Here is a 15,987-nt window from a genome sequence, read left to right on the forward strand (position 1 = left end):
GTCTTAGCGTCTCTTTTTTACAACTATAATCAAGCCTTTCCCTCTGCTAATTGTTTTAGCCTCCTAAAGATTCATCTCCCTTCTTCCTACTGTACCTACTATCTTCCTCTGTCAACTATTTTTGGGAAAAAGGAGCAACAGGTTTCTATTTTCCCTCATCTTCAGCTTTTCTTTTAGTTTCTTCTGGAAGTTTCTTCTTCCAGAATTTTCCTTATACATCTGTCTCCCCAGTTTTGCTTATACTTGAAAAGTAGACCCAAGATAATCTTACAAACAAAATGGTTTCTACTGTTGCTTTTTTTTTTTTTATAAAGAGCAGCTTTCAGAAGGTTATAAGGAATCTGGAAAGGAGAATAAATTCTTTTCCCAGACTCACCCAAGACTAGCCACCCTAGGAAAGCACTCTCCTCCCCCAAACCCGCCCCCTCATGGGAGGCAGGGTTTTTCTTTTGGGCAGACCTGCTCCTTGGGAGGGGAGGTGGCAAAACCTGTTTGAAGATGAGGTTACCTCCCTTCCACACCTCCCTCCTCCTTGGAGGCAAGAGCAACAATAACTGAGACAGAAAAGGGGTAAAGGAGTGTTGGGGGCTGGAACAATCAGCTTCCCAACAACTCTGTGTTTAAAGAAGAAGACAGGAGGACTTGTGAAGATGGGAACTGTACAGGAAGCAGGAAAAAAGACTTTAGATCTTGGGTAAGTAAGATCTTGGCCCACCTGATTGGAAACGGAGTGAATAAATAGTCTTAAGGGACTGTCCCACCATTCAGCTCTCACTAGGTCAAATCTCAGGGGTTCCTCCAGGAGACAGGACTGTAAGAGAATGAATTTGCAGAGAAAGGATGGGGGTGGCTCTAAGTAGAAAATATCAGTATGGTATAGAACTGGGGAATGGGATTCCAGGGAATTAAACTAATTCCCTAGTTTAAAAGTAAAGGAAGTTTCTGTATTTTTGTATCTGATAAATCTGCACATTGTTCTCTAACCCTCACCATCCAGAATGACCACCAGGAAAGCTGATCCAAAACTGAGTTTTGGTCCAGGTTCTCCTTTCCGGCAAATCTTTCTCCTTACTTTCTTCCCCTACCCCTCAGCTTATGCCGTTTTTCCCCTAGCCACTCCCCAGCATGGTGGAGGAAAGGCAGGCCTGACGAGGTGCCATCTTTCTCAACTTTGCCCAGTGATAGCTGGGTGGGTCTGTCTGGGTTCCAGCCAATTGTAATGTGGGGACATCACTCAGCCCTACTTTGTAGGTGGAGCAACAGCCATAGAGGTAAATATGATTAGCTTTACATTCCATCCTTCCTCTGCTCCTAAACCCAATGGTAGGTAGGTAATCTGCTGCTAGCAAGTGGTGAAGGAGGGAGAAACATCTCTTTAGGAGATGAGAGATCTGAGTTCCTTTTAAGGCCCACCCTCTGCTCTATACTTTAATTACTGTTCTTCACTCCAATGTCTCCACCCACTACTACCCAGTTCCCTTAATCTTTTGTTCTGTGTCAGAGAGAATGCAGAAACAGCAGAACTAGAAGCAGCTCTGAGACTTGGGGAACTGGAGCTGAAGGAGGAATGGCAGGATGAAGAATTTCCTAGGTGAGGAAATGTGAGGACAGCTGGGAGAAGGGAGGGATGGTGAATTAGAAAATTGAAGGGGAAAAAAAAAGAACATGAAGGGGGCCAGGCATGGGGGCTCACGCTTATAATCCTGACATTCTAGGAGGCCAAGGTGAGAGGATCATTTGAGCTCAGGAGTTTAAGACCAACCAGCCTGAGCAACTTAGCAAGACCGCCTCTTTACAAAAAATAGAAAAGTTAACCAGGCATGGTGGCATGCACCTGTAGTCTCAGCTAATCAGGAGGCTGAGGCAGGAGGATTGAGTGAGCCCAGGAGTTTGAGGTTGCAGTGAGCTATGATGATGCCTCTAGCCTGGGCCACAGAGGGAGACCCTGCCTCAAAAAGAAAAAAAAATTGAAAGAAAAAGGTGGGAAAAAGAAAGCAGAGGTGATAAAATCATGGCAAGGAAAGACAACCTATAAATTAATACTTGGCTTGATGCTGTTGGCCTATATCTCTGCCCTCTTTTAACACATTGACTGCCACACTAGAAAAAGAAAATTTTTCCCCTGGGGCCACAGCGTTTTATTAAAACAAAAGTATTTTTTTTTTTTCTGAGACAGAGTCTCATTCTGTTGCCCAGGCTAGAGTGAGTGCTGTGGCGTCAGCCTAGCTCACAGCGACCTCAAACTGGGCTCAAGCAATCCTCCTGCCTCAACCTCCCGAGTAGCCACCATGCCTGGCTAATTTTTTTTCTATATATATTTTTAGTTGGCCAATTAATTTCTTTTTTTTTTTTTGAGGCAGAGTCTTGCTTTGTTGCCCAGGCTAGAGTGAGTGCCGTGGCATCAGCCTAGCTCACAGCAACCTCAAACTCCTGGGCTCAAGCAATCCTTCTGCCTCAGCCTCCCGAGTAGCTGGGATTACAGGCATGTGCCACCATGCCCGGCTAATTTTTTCTGTATATTTTTAGTTGTCCAATTAATTTCTTTCTATTTTTAGTAGAGACAAGGTCTCATCTTGCCCAGGCTGGTTTCAAACTCCTGATGTTGAGCGATCTGCCCACCTCAGCCTCCCAAAGTGCTAGGATTACAGGCTGAGCCACCGTGCCCGGCCACCAAAATGATCCTTTCTAACTTATTATTTTTTATTGTTTTCTGTGCATTAGTTATATGCAACGCCATCCACATTTTTAGAATTGAATTGTCAATATTAATTGTAACAATAAGAACATCAACAACCAAGATTTTCACAAACAGGAACCAACTATAGGGTTTTGATTCATGAAGCCCTGGGGTCAAAACTAGCTTGAGTTAAACACAACTCACATGGCAGTCAACGTGTTGATCTTTTCCCCTCCAGATTGCTTCCTGAGGAGGTTGGTCCTTCTGAAGATCCTGAAGACCCTAAAGGAGGTGGGTAAAGGAGAAACTAGCCCTCAAGTTCTTGATTCTAGTCCAGTGAAGGGCTACACCACCACTATCCTTTCACAGTTCCATTTCCCCCTTTTCCAAATGTCCCCTGCGTTGGTCCTTCCTTCTTCAGAGTTTACCCCATATTCTCACTTCCACACAAAGGAATTCTAACCACCCCCAGCCCCTCAACACACATATATTTCTTTCTTTATTCCCCCTTTCTCCATCCCCAGGTACCCCCAACACTTTAGCCCTACGTGGCCAGCGCCCCATGCGTAAGCGTCTCTCTGCCCCAGAGTCGTGGCTGAATCTGACTGAGGGGCCTGGAGATAATGAAGCTTCTCCTACCCACTCTGCACCTTCGTCTCCTGATGGCAGTTCTGACCTGGAGGTAGATGAATTGGAGACACCTTCAGACTCGGAGCAGCTGGACAGTGGACATGAATTTGAATGGGAAGGTGGGAATCAAACCTGAGGATCCAGAGCTGGTAGAAGTAGAGGCCAGTGTTAAAAGAAGCTCAGGATGGATTTAATGGGACTGAAGTTAGAACTGATAAGGTGGGGACCAAGAGGTAAGGCCAGCAAAACTAATTTCCTCAGAACAGAAAAGTAGAGCTTACAGATCCAATGTGAGAGTAGTCAGTAGAGGGGGAGGAGTCCCTTGTTTATTAAGGTTATTAAGGAAAACTTTATTGAGTGCCTGTTACATGCTATCATTGAGCCAGGACTGGGGTTATAAAGATGAATAAGAGGCCCTACTCTCAGGGAATTCTCTGTTTAGTAGGAAATCAGCATGCATACAAATAATTACAGTTAAAGGTCATGATCTACATGTGTATAGGGGACAGGATAGGCAGGGAGAAGGAAAAGCACAGTTCTGCCTGAGAGATGTTAGGAAAGACTTTACAGAGGAGGTGATTCTGAGTTGAGAGTTGAAAGCTGAAGTTGATATTTATCAGGTAGTTGGAGAGAGGGCTTTCTAGGTGGAAGAAGCAACTCAAGCAATAGCATGGCACCTTGGGGAATGCAAAGGATAAAGCATGACCATTTGAACATGAAGGGCTGCGACTGCAAGCCAGCTGCTCTGGCTCCACGCATGACAGCTCCACACGTGGCACCTCCACGCGTGGCACCTCCACGCGTGGCACAGGGCTGGCCAGGATGCGGCCCAGAGGCAGCAGGTGGCTAACTTCATTCTCCAGCCTGACTCAGAGCCCCAGGAGTACAGTCACACTCAGCAAATGAATCTTTTCCAGTCAGTAACAAGTGCCTTAGATAACACATTGGCTAAAGATCCTACTGCAGTAATATTTGGTGAAGATGTTGCCTTTGGTGGAGTCTTTAGATGCATTGTTGGCTTGTAAGACAAATGTGGAAAAGATAGAGTTTTTAATACTGCAGTGTGTGAACAAGGAATTATTGAATTTGGAATTGGAATTGTAATCACTGGTGCTACTGCCATTGCAGAAATTCAGTTTGCAGATTATATTTTCTCTGCTTTTGATCAGATGGTTATACCCAGAAGTCTTTTCCAGGCCATGGAACTTCTTTTGTCATGCATAAAGGTTAAAAATCCTTATATATTTTTTGAACCTAAAATATTTTACAGGGCAGCAGTGGAACAGGTTCCAACAGAACTGTAGAATTCCACTGTCCTAGGCTGAAGTCATACAGGAAGGGAGTGATGTTACTTTAGTTGCCAGCAGCACTTAGGTTCATGTGATCTGGGAGGTGGCTTCCATGGCAAAAGAAAAGCATGGAGTGTCTCGTGAAGTCATTGATCTGAGGACTATAACACCTTGGGATGTGGATATCATTTGTTGTCTGTGATCAAAACAGGGTGACTGCTAATCAGTCATGAGGTTCCCTTGACAGGTGGCCTTGCATCGGAGATCAGCTCTGCAGTTCAGAAAGAATGTTTCTTCTTTCCCTTTTTTGAGACAGAGTCTCACTCCCTTGCTCTGAGTAGAGTGGCGTGGCATCAGCCTAGCTCACAGCAATCTCAAACTCCTGGGCTCAAGACTACAGGCACGTGCCACCACAATGCCCAGTTAATTTTTCTATATTTATTAAAGAGAGGGTCTGTCTCGCTTTTGCTCAGGCTGGTCTCGAACTCCTGAGCTCAAGCAATCCTCCCACCTTGGCCTCCCAGAGTACTAGGATTACAGGCGTGAGCCACCATGCCTGGCCTTAGGCAGAATTTTTCTTGAACCTAGAGGCTCCTATGTCAAGAGTACATGGGCCAGCAAGGTGGCTTGTGCCTATAATCCTAGCACATGGGAGGCAGAGGCGGCAGGATCATTTGAGCTCAGGAGTTCGAAACTAGCCTTGAGCAAGAGCAAGACCCTGTCTCTACTAAAAATAGGAAGAAATTAATTGGCCAACTAAAAATATATAGAAAAAATTAGCTGGGCATGCTGGCACATGCCTGTAGTCCCAGCTATCGGGGAGGCTGAGACGGCACTCTAGCCCGGGCAACAGAGTGAGACTCTGTATCAAAAAAAAAAGAGTGTGTGGATATGGCACATCATTTCCTCACCTTTTTGAGCTATTCTATATCCCAGAAAAATGGAAGTGCTATGATGCCCTTTGTTTTTTTTTTTTGAGACAGAGTCTCACTTTTGTTGCCCTGGCTAGAGTGAGTGCCCTGGCGTCAGCCTAGCTCACAGCAACCTCAAACTCCTGGGCTTAAGCAATCCTCCTGCCTCAGCCTCCCAAGTAGCTGGGACTACAGGCATGCACCACCATGCCTTGCTAATTTTTTGTATATATATTTTTAGTTGGTCAATTAATTTCTATTTTTAGTAGAGACGGGGTCTCGCTCAGGATGGTTTTGAACTCCAAACCTCAAGCGATCCGCCCGCCTCGGCCTTCCAGAGTGCTAGGATTACAGGCGTGAGCCACCGCGCCCGGCCCCCTTTGTTGTTTTTTTTGTTTATTTTTTGAGGCAGACTCTCACTTTGTTGTCCAGGCTAGAGTGCCATGGCGTCAGCCTAGCTCACAGCAACCTCAAACTCCTGGGCTCAAGCAATCCTTCTGCCTCAGCCTCCCAGGTAGCTGGGACTATAGGCATGTGTCACCATGCCCAGCTAATTTTTTCTCTATATTTTTATTCTTTTTTATTTTTTTTTGACAGCAGCCTGTATCTGTATCTCTATATTTTTAATTGGCCAATTAATTTCTTTTTATTTTTAGTAGAGACAGGGTCTCACTCTTGCTCAGGCTGGTTTCGAACTCCTGACCTTGAGTGATCCGCCTGCCTTAGCCTCCCAGAGTGCTAGGATTATAGGTGTGAGCCACCACGCCCAGCCTATGATGCCCTTTGAAAGATGATCAACTATTGACCACATACAAAATCTGGAAGATTGTGACTAGATATGGATATACTTTTCTAAATTTTTTTATATTTCCTCAGATTTATCTCTTCTTGAATATAGTTTTTAATAAAATGAGCCACCATGGATATGGGCTGAAAAATTATGAATTAATTATTGTAACACATATGAATTGGTGATTTTCATTGAGTGTTTCAGAATAACTTTTTTTTTTTTTTTTTTTTTTTTGAGACAGAGTCTCACTTTTGTTGCCCAGGCTAGAGTGAGTGCCGTGGCGTCAGCCTAGCTCACAGCAACCTCAAACTCCTGGGCTCAAGCGATCCTCCTGCCTCAGCCTCCCGAGTAGCTGGGACTACAGGCATGCGCCACCATGCCCGGCTATTTTTTTGTATATATACTTTTAGTTGGTCAATTAATTTCTTTCTCTTTTTAGTAGAGACGGGGTCTCGCTCAGGCTGGTTTCGAACTCCCGACCTTGAACAATCCGCCCGCCTCGGCCTCCCAGAGTGCTAGGATTACAGGCGTGAGCCACCACGCCCGGCCCAGAATAACTTTTTAAAATGTTCCACATGAGCCGGGCGCGGTGGCTCACGCCTGTAATCCTAGCTCTCTGGGAGGCTGAGGCGGGCGGATTGCTCGAGGTCAGGAGTTCGAAACCAGCCTGAGCAAGAGCGAGACCCCGTCTCTATTATAAATACAAAGAAATTAATTGGCCAACTAATATATATAGAAAAAATTAGCCGGGCATGGTGGCGCATGCCTGTAGTCCCAGCTACTTGGGGAGGCTGAGGCAGGAGGATCGCTTGAGCCCAGGAGTTTGAGGTTGCTGTGAGATAGGCTGACACCATGGCACTCACTCTAGCCTGGGCAACAAAGTGAGACTCTGTCTCAAAAAAAAAAAAAAAAAAAAAGAATAGTTACCCTCCATCAGTCTATTGCCAGGAAAAAAAATAAAATAAAAAAAAAATAATAATAATAAAATGTTCCACATGGTAGTCTTATAAATTGTTTAATTTTAAATCTGTAAATATTGGATTTGGGATAGTATTCAATAAGGCAAAATCAGATTGTCAAAAAATAAAAAGTAGGAAATAAGGCAAAATCAGATTGTCAAAAAATAAAAAAAAAAAAGTGTGGTGGCTTATGCCTGTAATCTCACTCTGGGAGACCGAGGCAGGAGGATAGCTCAAGGTCAAGAGTTCGAAACCAGCCTGAGCAAGAACAAGACCCTGTCTCTACTAAAAATAGAAAGAAATTAATTGGACAACTAAAAATATATAGGAAAAAATTAGCCGGGCATGGTGGCACATGCCTGTGGTCCTCAGCTACTCGGGAGGCTGAGGCAGAGGATTGCTTGAGCCCAAGGAGTTTGAGGTTGCTGTGAGCTAGGCTGATGCCATGGCACTCTAGCCCAGGCAACAGAGTGAGACTGTCTCAAAAAAAAGAGAGTTCTGGCAAAGGTCAGACCATGGAGGCCCTTGCTGCCACACTAAACAAGGAGTTTAAATTTTATCTCGTAGGCAATGGGGAGTCATGGAAAGGTATTAATCAAGGGAATAACATCAAATTTAATGACTGAAAAAATTGGAAACAACCTAAAGATCCATCAGTAAGGTATTAATTCTATTATGGTACATCCATCCAATTGAATACTACATTCTGTGCAACTTTTTAAAGATAAGGCAGATCTCTTGATTGCTATGGAAAGATCATGCAGAATGGTAGGCATAGTACATTATCATTTGAGTGAAAAGGTAGAGAAAAGAAAAGGCTTGCTCTAGCAGTGGTGTAGAAGATGGATTAGAGAAAAACAAACAGAGGCAGGGAGAGCAGTTAGGAGGCTAGTACTAAGGCCAAGTGAGAAATGCCAAGAACCCAAACTAGGACAGTAGTAGTGGAAAGGGTAATAAGAGAATATAATAGAGATACCCTATAATCCCAGCTACTTGGGAAGCTGAGGCAGGAGGATCCCTTGAGGCCAGCCAGGAGTTTGAGACCAGCCTGGGCAACATAATGAGAGTCCATATCAAAAAAAAAAATTTCTTTTAAGGATATAATAGAGATAGATGGATAGGGTCAGTTATCAAGATAGGAAATATGGGAGAGAGTAAAAAGAGAATGATTTTGAGTTCCATTTTGGATCTGATGACTTGTTGATGACAAGGAGATGCAAAGTGGAAATGTCCACTCTTGGCATTTAGGGATTATGGATCTGGAGTTAGAACTGAACCCTAGGTTAGAAAGGCAAATTTGGGGGAGCCATCACTTTACTGGTGGTGATTGAAGACATAGGAATAGATGAGCTTACCTAGGAAAAATCATGTAGAAAGAAATAGAGAATCTCAAAAAAAGAAAAAGAAAAGAAAGCTGATACTGGCAAGGGCCATAGACTTCCTATATATAGGTCAGCCCAAGGCCATCGTTGAGTGGAAAGGTTAGGATAATGAATAGGATAATGAACACGAGAAAGAAACCAGCAGGGGATTGGGCTGATTGGAAAAATTAGAGCTAAAGAGTCAAGGGAAAATTTGAGGAATGAAAGATTAATTAACTCTAGGAATCTGGGGAAGTTACAAAAAACTGAAGGTAGGAAATCTGTCGCATTGATGATCCTTGCCCATCCTTCTCTTTTAGATGAGCTGCCCCAGACAGAGGGTCTGGGGGCCAGTGAGGCAGCTGAAAGGCTGGGACAGGGTTGTATGTGGGATGTGGCTGGAGAAGATGGTCGTCGCTGGAGGGTGTTCCGAACAGGACAGAGGGAGCAGCGAGTGGACATGACTGTCATTGACCCCTATAAGAAAGTCCTGTCTCATGGAGGTAAAGGCTAGCATAAGTGAAGGGGTAAGAACTTTGGCTTCTTGAATTAAATGCCTAAGCTAGAGACTCATTTATTTATTTATTTTTTTAAAAGCCAGTCAAATTTAGCAGTGGAGGGTTGAATACCAGGAGACACAATTATTAGGTTCAAAATTCTTCCTGTAACTTCCAGAGATCCTCAGAGTCTCTCCCTTTTGTTTGGATATGGGAGGGTGGGGAAGGAAGGCGATCCAGAGTCTCTCAACTTAAATAGATGTGCTGTCTGTCAATACATATTTGTTGACTGAATGAATTTTCCCTTTATCTTTTGCAGGTTACCATGGCGATGGCCTCAATGCTGTCATCCTCTTTGCTTCCTGTTATCTACCCAGGAGCAGCATCCCCAACTACACCTATGTCATGGAACACTTGTTTAAGTGAGTTGGAAGGCCTGAAGGGATATAGGGAGGGTATGGGGAGGGAAAAGTAAAAAAGAACGCCTTCCAGGATCAGTAGCTGATTAGAGAATCTGCAGTAATGTTCCTTTCACTTCTTGCAACCCCAGCACATACCTTCCCTGCACTTTCATCCCTCTAGGTATATGGTGGGAACTCTGGAACTGCTGGTAGCTGAAAATTATATGCTTGTTCATTTGAGTGGAGGTACAAGCAGGGCCCAAGTTCCACCTCTGAGCTGGATACGCCAATGTTACCATACACTGGATCGGCGGTGAGACCCTAGGACAAGAGAGCTACAACTCTCTATCTTTTTCTTTCCATCTTTTCGTTCTTTCTTCTTCCATTTAGTCCCTTTCTCTTTTCTCTGTCCCTTTACACCCCTTTCTAAGCCTCTCCAGCCTTCTGTCCTCTCTTGGAGTTAGAGAAATCTAGTTTCAAATCTTGCCATTACCACCTACTAGTTGTATGATTTTGGACAAGTCACTTAAGCTTTCTGGGCCTCAGCTTCTTTATCTGTAAAATAGCAATGATAATGCTTTTGCTGCTGGGTGTTTGTGAAAATCATGTAAATCGATGTGGCATATTGCCTGGCACATAGATGGCATTCTACCTTTTCTCCTAGTATTGCCATGTATTTCCCTTTCCACATCTCCATTGTCTTCTCTGTCTTCATCCCTGGTCTATATGCCTTTTCCCTGTCATGTTCCTTTTATCTCCCCTTTGTTTTCTCCATCTTCCTTTGCTCACTCTTCTCTTTTCCTTTTTCCCTCCTTGCTGATCATCTTCTACCTGGAATTTTATAATAGGCCTGGTCATGGAGACAAGGAGAAGCATGCAAAAGGAATTTAAGTGAGGGCAGGGAAAAGGAGGGAAATGGAGCAGAAAAGCCCAGGCCAAGGATTCTGAACAGAGAGTTTTCTAAAAATGAGCATCATGGAGGACTAAATAAAATGGGTGGAGGTGAGATTATAGATAAAGGAATGGGGATTAGACCCTAATGATAGAGTAATCTAGAAATTAGAGAAGTGAAGGAAGTTACAATACAGAAGATAGCTCCACCTGATCATGAAGATGGAAGAAGCAATTGGATGATCTCATATTCTTCATTCTTCAGGCTCCGGAAAAACCTTCGAGCTCTGGTGGTTGTCCATGCTACATGGTATGTGAAGGCATTTCTGGCACTGCTTCGGCCCTTCATCAGGTACTAGCTCTGAGGATAAGGATTCCCTTCCCCTTACCCCCATTTTAAAAATCAAGATTAAGAAGATCTTGCCTGGCTGGGCGCAGTGGCTCACACCTGTAATCCTAGCACTCTGGGAGGCCAAGGCAGGAGGATTGCTTGAAGTTAGGAGTTCAAGATCAGCCTGAGCAAGACCAAGACCCTGACTCTACTAAAATTAAAAAAAAATTAGCCAGTCAACTAAAAATAGAAACAGAAAATTAGCTGGGTGGCTCATGCCTGTAGTCCCAGCTACTCGGGAGGCTGAGGCAAGAGGATCACTTGAGCCCGGGAGTTTGGGGTTGCTGTGAGCTAAGCTGACACCCTTGCAATCTCTCTAGCCCTGGCAACAAACCGAGACTCTGTCTCAAAAAAAAAAAAAGAAGATCTTGCCTGGGTGCTGGGGCTTACACTTATAATCCTAGAACTCTAGGAGGCCAAGGTGGGAGAATAGCTTGAGGTCAGGAGTTTGAAAGTAACCTCAGCAAGAATGAAACCCTGTCTCTACTAAAAATAGAAAAAATTAGCTGGATGTGGTGGTACACGCTTATAGTCCCAACTACTCAGGAGGCTGAGGCAGGAGGATCACTTGAGCCCAGAAGCAAGACTCTGTCTTAAAAAAAAAATTTAAGAAGATCTTGTCCCACCCTGATTCTTCCTAGCCTTAACTGCTTTACTTGCTACATGTCCCTTTCTAAGGGTCTCCACGAACCCTCCTCCCAGTACAAAACACATTAGGGTTATCCTCTCTTTGCAGTTCCAAATTTGCACGAAAGATCCGTTTTCTGGACAGCCTGGGGGAGCTGGCCCAACTCATCTCCCTGGATCAAATTCACATCCCTGAAGCTGTCAGACAGTGAGTCCTGTGCTTAAGGATAACGGTTTCGGGTGGGATGTGTAAAGCCAAGGCCTGGCTTTCAGGTGCTTCAGTGTATCTGGAAAAACTGCATATATCCAGGGGAAATTAAGGACATGACTGCATCCAAGAGGAACAAATGAAAAAAAGTATACATATAAGTGCAGAAGCATCAGGGAATAAAGGAATAATTACAGTACATAAATTAGAGGAGATTCAGACTGGCCCTAGAAATTAGGAAGAAATATGTTGGCAGTGAATAGGAAATTATATCCAGTAAGGGAGAGCAAAAGATCTTCAATGTTAAAGCTAATGCTAAATGATGATTCAAGCACCCAATCTTCTAGCTCTTCCAATTCACCTGGCTTCTGTCCCCCAAACCAGTGAGTAAAACCCAAGTCCTGACCCTGAACCACTTCTCTCCCCCACCTCGCCCTACCTCTCTTAGGCTGGACCAGGATCTCCATGGCTCTGGAGGGATCTAGCACAGGACTGGATAAAGGGCCTTAGAAGCCAACAAAGATAGTGATCTGCCTACACCCTAATCCCTGAAGCACCTGAGCTGTTTCGTAAATCATCTTATCTTCAACCCCAGTACCACTGGATCTTCACTTCTCAATGGGACGTCATCCTTTCCGTGACCCTGCCTTCAAGCAGGAAGTTGAGGTTGCAAACCTGATCTGCTGGGTGACTTTCATTTCAGTGGAGTGGAGTGAAAGGCTGAGTGTAGAGGTATTTTGTATGGGAAGTGCAGAGCTCTAGGTTTTAATTCTGCTTTAGCTGTAGAACCCTGGGCAAACAACTTCATCTCTTTGGGTCTCATTTTCCTCCTCTGTAAGTGAAGGGGCTGTGATCCTTTTCACCTTGGATGGGAGGGGCTTAACTGTTGACAGCCAGCCAGCCTGCTGGGAGCCGGGAGTGGCAGCTTGCTAAATCTTGAAGAACCATCTTATGCCCTCTCTCCTTCTGAGTCATGTCTGCTGCCTGTGAGCCTCGGAAGGAGTGCTTTCAAAACCTGTATTTATCCTCCTTAGTAAATTCAGATCTGTAGCGGCTAATAAACTTCGATGAGAGATTTAAACTCTGCGCCAAGGAAATGAACGAATCTTTCCCTAACCCCTTACATCACAATCCGTCTCGCGGTTCTGGCACGGAGTTCTTGCAGCAAAGGTTCCTTAGGATTTTCACCTCAGCCCCTGGGGCTGCGGGAGCGCCCCGCGTGGCGCGTGGCGCGCGCGTCCACGCGTCGGAACCCCCCTCTCCGCGGGCCTCCGTTCAAACGACCCTGGTGGGTCGAGAGCGGAAGGGAGGGAGCGAAGGTAGGAGTCCTGCCTCGCTCACTGGCCTCCCTCCCAACCCCAAGCCGCCCAGCCCCATGGTCGGCGTGCTGCTCTGGGCCCTGCTGCTGAGTCTGGGGTCCTGGGCGGCGGGGGCCGAAGACCAGACCCAGACTCTGACCGGGACGCCACACATCAGTTTCAGCTTTGGGGGTCCTCCGATCCGCCACCGGAGCACCGCCCGGCCCCGTCTTCCCCGGAGGACAAAGATAATTCTGGAGGATGAGGATGACGCCACGGCCAATGCCGACCGCCTGGCAGGCCCAGCAGCTGCCGAGCTCTTGGCTTCCACGGTGTCCACAAGCGACAGCCGGTCATCAATGTTTGAGGATGGGTCTTTGGAAGAGGGGGTTGTGATTAATGCCAGAAAGAATAAGTTCAGCCCAGAGACACCAGGTGCCACTCGCAATACAGCAGGGGGTTCCACCACGTTTATAGCTAATAGCCAGGAACCCGAAATTAGGCTTATTACAGGCCTGCCTCGCTCTACCCGTAAGTCCACGGAGGACCAGCTGGCCTCCGCAGCCAGCCTGACTCGGTGGTCGACACCCGGGTCCACCCCGAGTCGGTGGCCATCACTCTCGCGCACAGCCATGCCACCTCCTGAGGATCTGCATCTGGTGCTGATGCCCTGGGGCCCGTGGCACTGCCACTGCAAGTCAGGCACCATGAGCCGAACCAGGTCCGGGAAGCTGCAAGGCCTTTCCGGGCGCCTTCGAGTTGGGGCGCTGAGCCAACTCAGGACGGAGCACAGACCTTGCACCTACCAGCAATGTGCCTGCAACCGACTTCAGGAGGAGTGTCCCCTGGACACAGGTTTCTGTTCTGGCAGCAACTGTGCCTCTCCTACCACCACCACCAGTACCACCTTCCCCAGCATCCAAGCTAGACGCCGACCCCTCTTACCACCTCCAACTCCCACCCCCAACCCCGCGCTGGCTTTTTGGAAACGGGTCAGGATTGGCCTGGAGGATATTTGGAATAGTCTCTCTACCGTGTTCACAGAGATGCAACCAGTAAGTAAGTGTTTGGTGATGAGCCTGGATCCTTGTTGGTGGATCTGAAAAGTCCTGATAATTCAAAACTCTGTTACTAAAGCCAGCCAGCATGTTCCTGTGAACTGTTACTGACTTATCTAGTTAGTCATTTTTGTTTAATTTTTTAAGAGCCCAAGTATGTGAAGATTTATTTGGTTATTGATTCATAATGTGCACTGGTTATTCACATTATTGTTAGCCATTGATTCCACCTATTATTTCTTGAGCAACTGCTGGTTGGTTATCAGGCAACATGTCTTATTGGTCATTAGATGATTACTAACCAAATAGTTAAGGTTGCAAATATATAAAGACTTCTTGGCGGGGCACAGTAGCTCACGCCTGTAATCCCAGCACTCTGGGAGGCCGAGTCTGGCGGATCGCTCAAGGTCAGGAGTTCGAAACCAGCCTGAGCAAGAGCGAGACCCCCGTCTGTACTATAAATAGAAAGAAATTAGTTGGCCAATTAACATATATAGAGAAAATTAGCCGGGCATGGTGGTGCATGGCTGTAGTCCCAGCTACTTGGGAGGCTGAGGCAGGAGGATTGCTTGAGCCCAGGAGTTTGAGGTTGCTGTGAGCTAGGCTGATGCCACGGCACTCACTCTAGCCTGGGCAACAAAGTGAGACTCTGTCTCAAAAAAAATAAAGACTTCTTGATGCACAGATAATTAATGGATATGGAGGATATTAATAGTTTTGACCTAATTAATGCAGCTTAACAGTAACAACAGCCAATATTTGAGGTCTTGCTTATATGTACCTTACCTGGATCAATCCTCACACCCTTCAAGGTATTATTATCCCCACTTTACAAATGAAGAAACTGGGGTTTACAAAGCTAGTAAGCAGCAGAACCACAAGTGAGATTTAAACCAGGTTTGTTTGACACCAGTGCTCATCCTCTTAATCACCATCATCCAGAACTGTCCTTCTGAGATTCCTCCCAACAACTGAATTCTCAAGGAAGGACAGTCCTCTGCTTTACCAAGAGTTACCAAAAGTTCTGATTGATCTGATAAGCTAGTCTCAACTGAGAGGGATGACAGGACCTTTGGGGAAGAGGGAAAGGCAATAAACAAAGGGTATACTTGGTTATTTTGCTGGTTTCTATTTTTGTCTTTCTCCTTGTGTGTCCAATACCATTATCGAATATGAAAAAGAAGTATAAATGAAGGGGCAGTAGGGTTAAAAGAATGAGAGCTTGTGGGAGGGGGAGATGAAACAAGGAAGGGAAAAGAATATAGATGTGGTTGTAATTTCCCATTTTCTCTATTTTTTTCCTTACTCAGATAGACAGAAACCGGAGGTAATGGCCACTTCATCTACAAGAGGAGGTGTCAGCATCTCAACCTCTTTTACCTTTTCAATTCCAACACCTACTAGATATATTTTTAGTACAGAAAAACAAAACTGGAAAATACAATGTTTGGTCTTGTGTCTTTTTACAGAGGTATCTAAGGGAGAGACCATAAATCTCTTCAACCTTAAAACTGAACTGTGTAGTTAGCAGCCTCTGGCTTGTTCCCCAACTCCCTGTCCCCCAGGATAAAATGTTAATGTTGCAGGCCTGGCGTGGTGGCTCACACCTGTAATCCTAGAACTCTGGGAGGCCAAGCGGGTGGATTGCTCAAGGTCAGGAGTTTGAAACCAGCCTGAGTGATACCCTGTCTCTACTAAAAATAGAAAGAAATTGACCAACTAAATTATATATACAAAAAATTAGCCGTGCATGGTGGCACATGCCTATAGTCCCAGCTACTCAGGAGGCTGAGGCAGGAGGATCCCTTGAGCCCAGGAGATTGAGGTTGCTGTGAACTAGGCTAATGCCACAGCACTCACTCTAGCCTGGGCAACAAAGTGAGACTCTGTCTCAAAAAAAAATGTTAATGTTGCTCATTTTCCTCATTTCCAATGTTGTTTTTAAACAAGTACTACTTAAAAATTGAAAAATCTCAAACCCTAAGAAAAGGGGACAGGA

The 15,987-nt window shown here is 45.4% G+C and overlaps 2 protein-coding genes and 1 pseudogene across 4 annotated transcripts; all 3 read left to right on the forward strand.

The window, feature by feature from the left end:
- Nucleotides 1-476: 476 nt before the first annotated feature.
- BNIPL (BCL2 interacting protein like) lies at nt 477-12,718 on the forward strand. Of its 3 annotated transcripts, none has more exons than XM_076000108.1 (10): nt 477-694; nt 1,502-1,591; nt 2,916-2,968; nt 3,202-3,426; nt 8,938-9,120; nt 9,434-9,536; nt 9,697-9,828; nt 10,672-10,716; nt 11,534-11,632; nt 12,081-12,718. In XM_076000108.1, the coding sequence occupies exons 1-10, from the start codon at nt 651-653 to the stop codon at nt 12,115-12,117; spliced, it is 1,011 nt and encodes a 336-aa protein (XP_075856223.1). In that variant the 5' UTR covers nt 477-650; the 3' UTR covers nt 12,118-12,718. The 3 variants fall into 3 exon arrangements, with proteins under 3 accessions (XP_075856223.1, XP_075856222.1, XP_020139689.2); XM_076000107.1 differs by having other exon boundaries at nt 480-694; nt 10,672-10,758; XM_020284100.2 differs by lacking the exon at nt 11,534-11,632 and having other exon boundaries at nt 481-694; nt 10,672-10,758.
- LOC109730406 (2-oxoisovalerate dehydrogenase subunit beta, mitochondrial pseudogene) lies at nt 3,492-4,798 on the forward strand (annotated as a pseudogene).
- A 200-nt stretch (nt 12,719-12,918) lies between the features above and the next one.
- Nucleotides 12,919-15,432, forward strand: C2H1orf56 (chromosome 2 C1orf56 homolog). The gene is made up of 2 exons (XM_012767495.3): nt 12,919-13,985; nt 15,299-15,432. Exons 1-2 carry the CDS (start codon nt 13,008-13,010, stop codon nt 15,317-15,319), a joined length of 999 nt encoding a protein of 332 aa, XP_012622949.2. The 5' UTR covers nt 12,919-13,007; the 3' UTR covers nt 15,320-15,432.
- Nucleotides 15,433-15,987: the final 555 nt, after the last annotated feature.

The sequence above is a fragment of the Microcebus murinus genome, chromosome 2, assembly GCF_040939455.1.
Source record: "Microcebus murinus isolate Inina chromosome 2, M.murinus_Inina_mat1.0, whole genome shotgun sequence".
Taxonomy (NCBI): domain Eukaryota; kingdom Metazoa; phylum Chordata; class Mammalia; order Primates; family Cheirogaleidae; genus Microcebus; species Microcebus murinus.

Excerpts from the sequence above, each read along its gene's own strand:
- BNIPL (XM_076000107.1), top strand. The coding sequence starts at position 651 with ATGGGAACTGTACAGGAAGCAGGAAAAAAGACTTTAGATCTTGG. Across the intron at positions 1,592-2,915 it reads CAGGATGAAGAATTTCCTAG|ATTGCTTCCTGAGGAGGTTG; the intron begins GTGAGGAAATGT and ends TTTCCCCTCCAG. Across the intron at positions 9,829-10,671 it reads TACCATACACTGGATCGGCG|GCTCCGGAAAAACCTTCGAG; the intron begins GTGAGACCCTAG and ends TTCATTCTTCAG.
- C2H1orf56 (XM_012767495.3), top strand. The coding sequence starts at position 13,008 with ATGGTCGGCGTGCTGCTCTGGGCCCTGCTGCTGAGTCTGGGGTCCTGG. Across the intron at positions 13,986-15,298 it reads TGTTCACAGAGATGCAACCA|ATAGACAGAAACCGGAGGTA; the intron begins GTAAGTAAGTGT and ends TTCCTTACTCAG.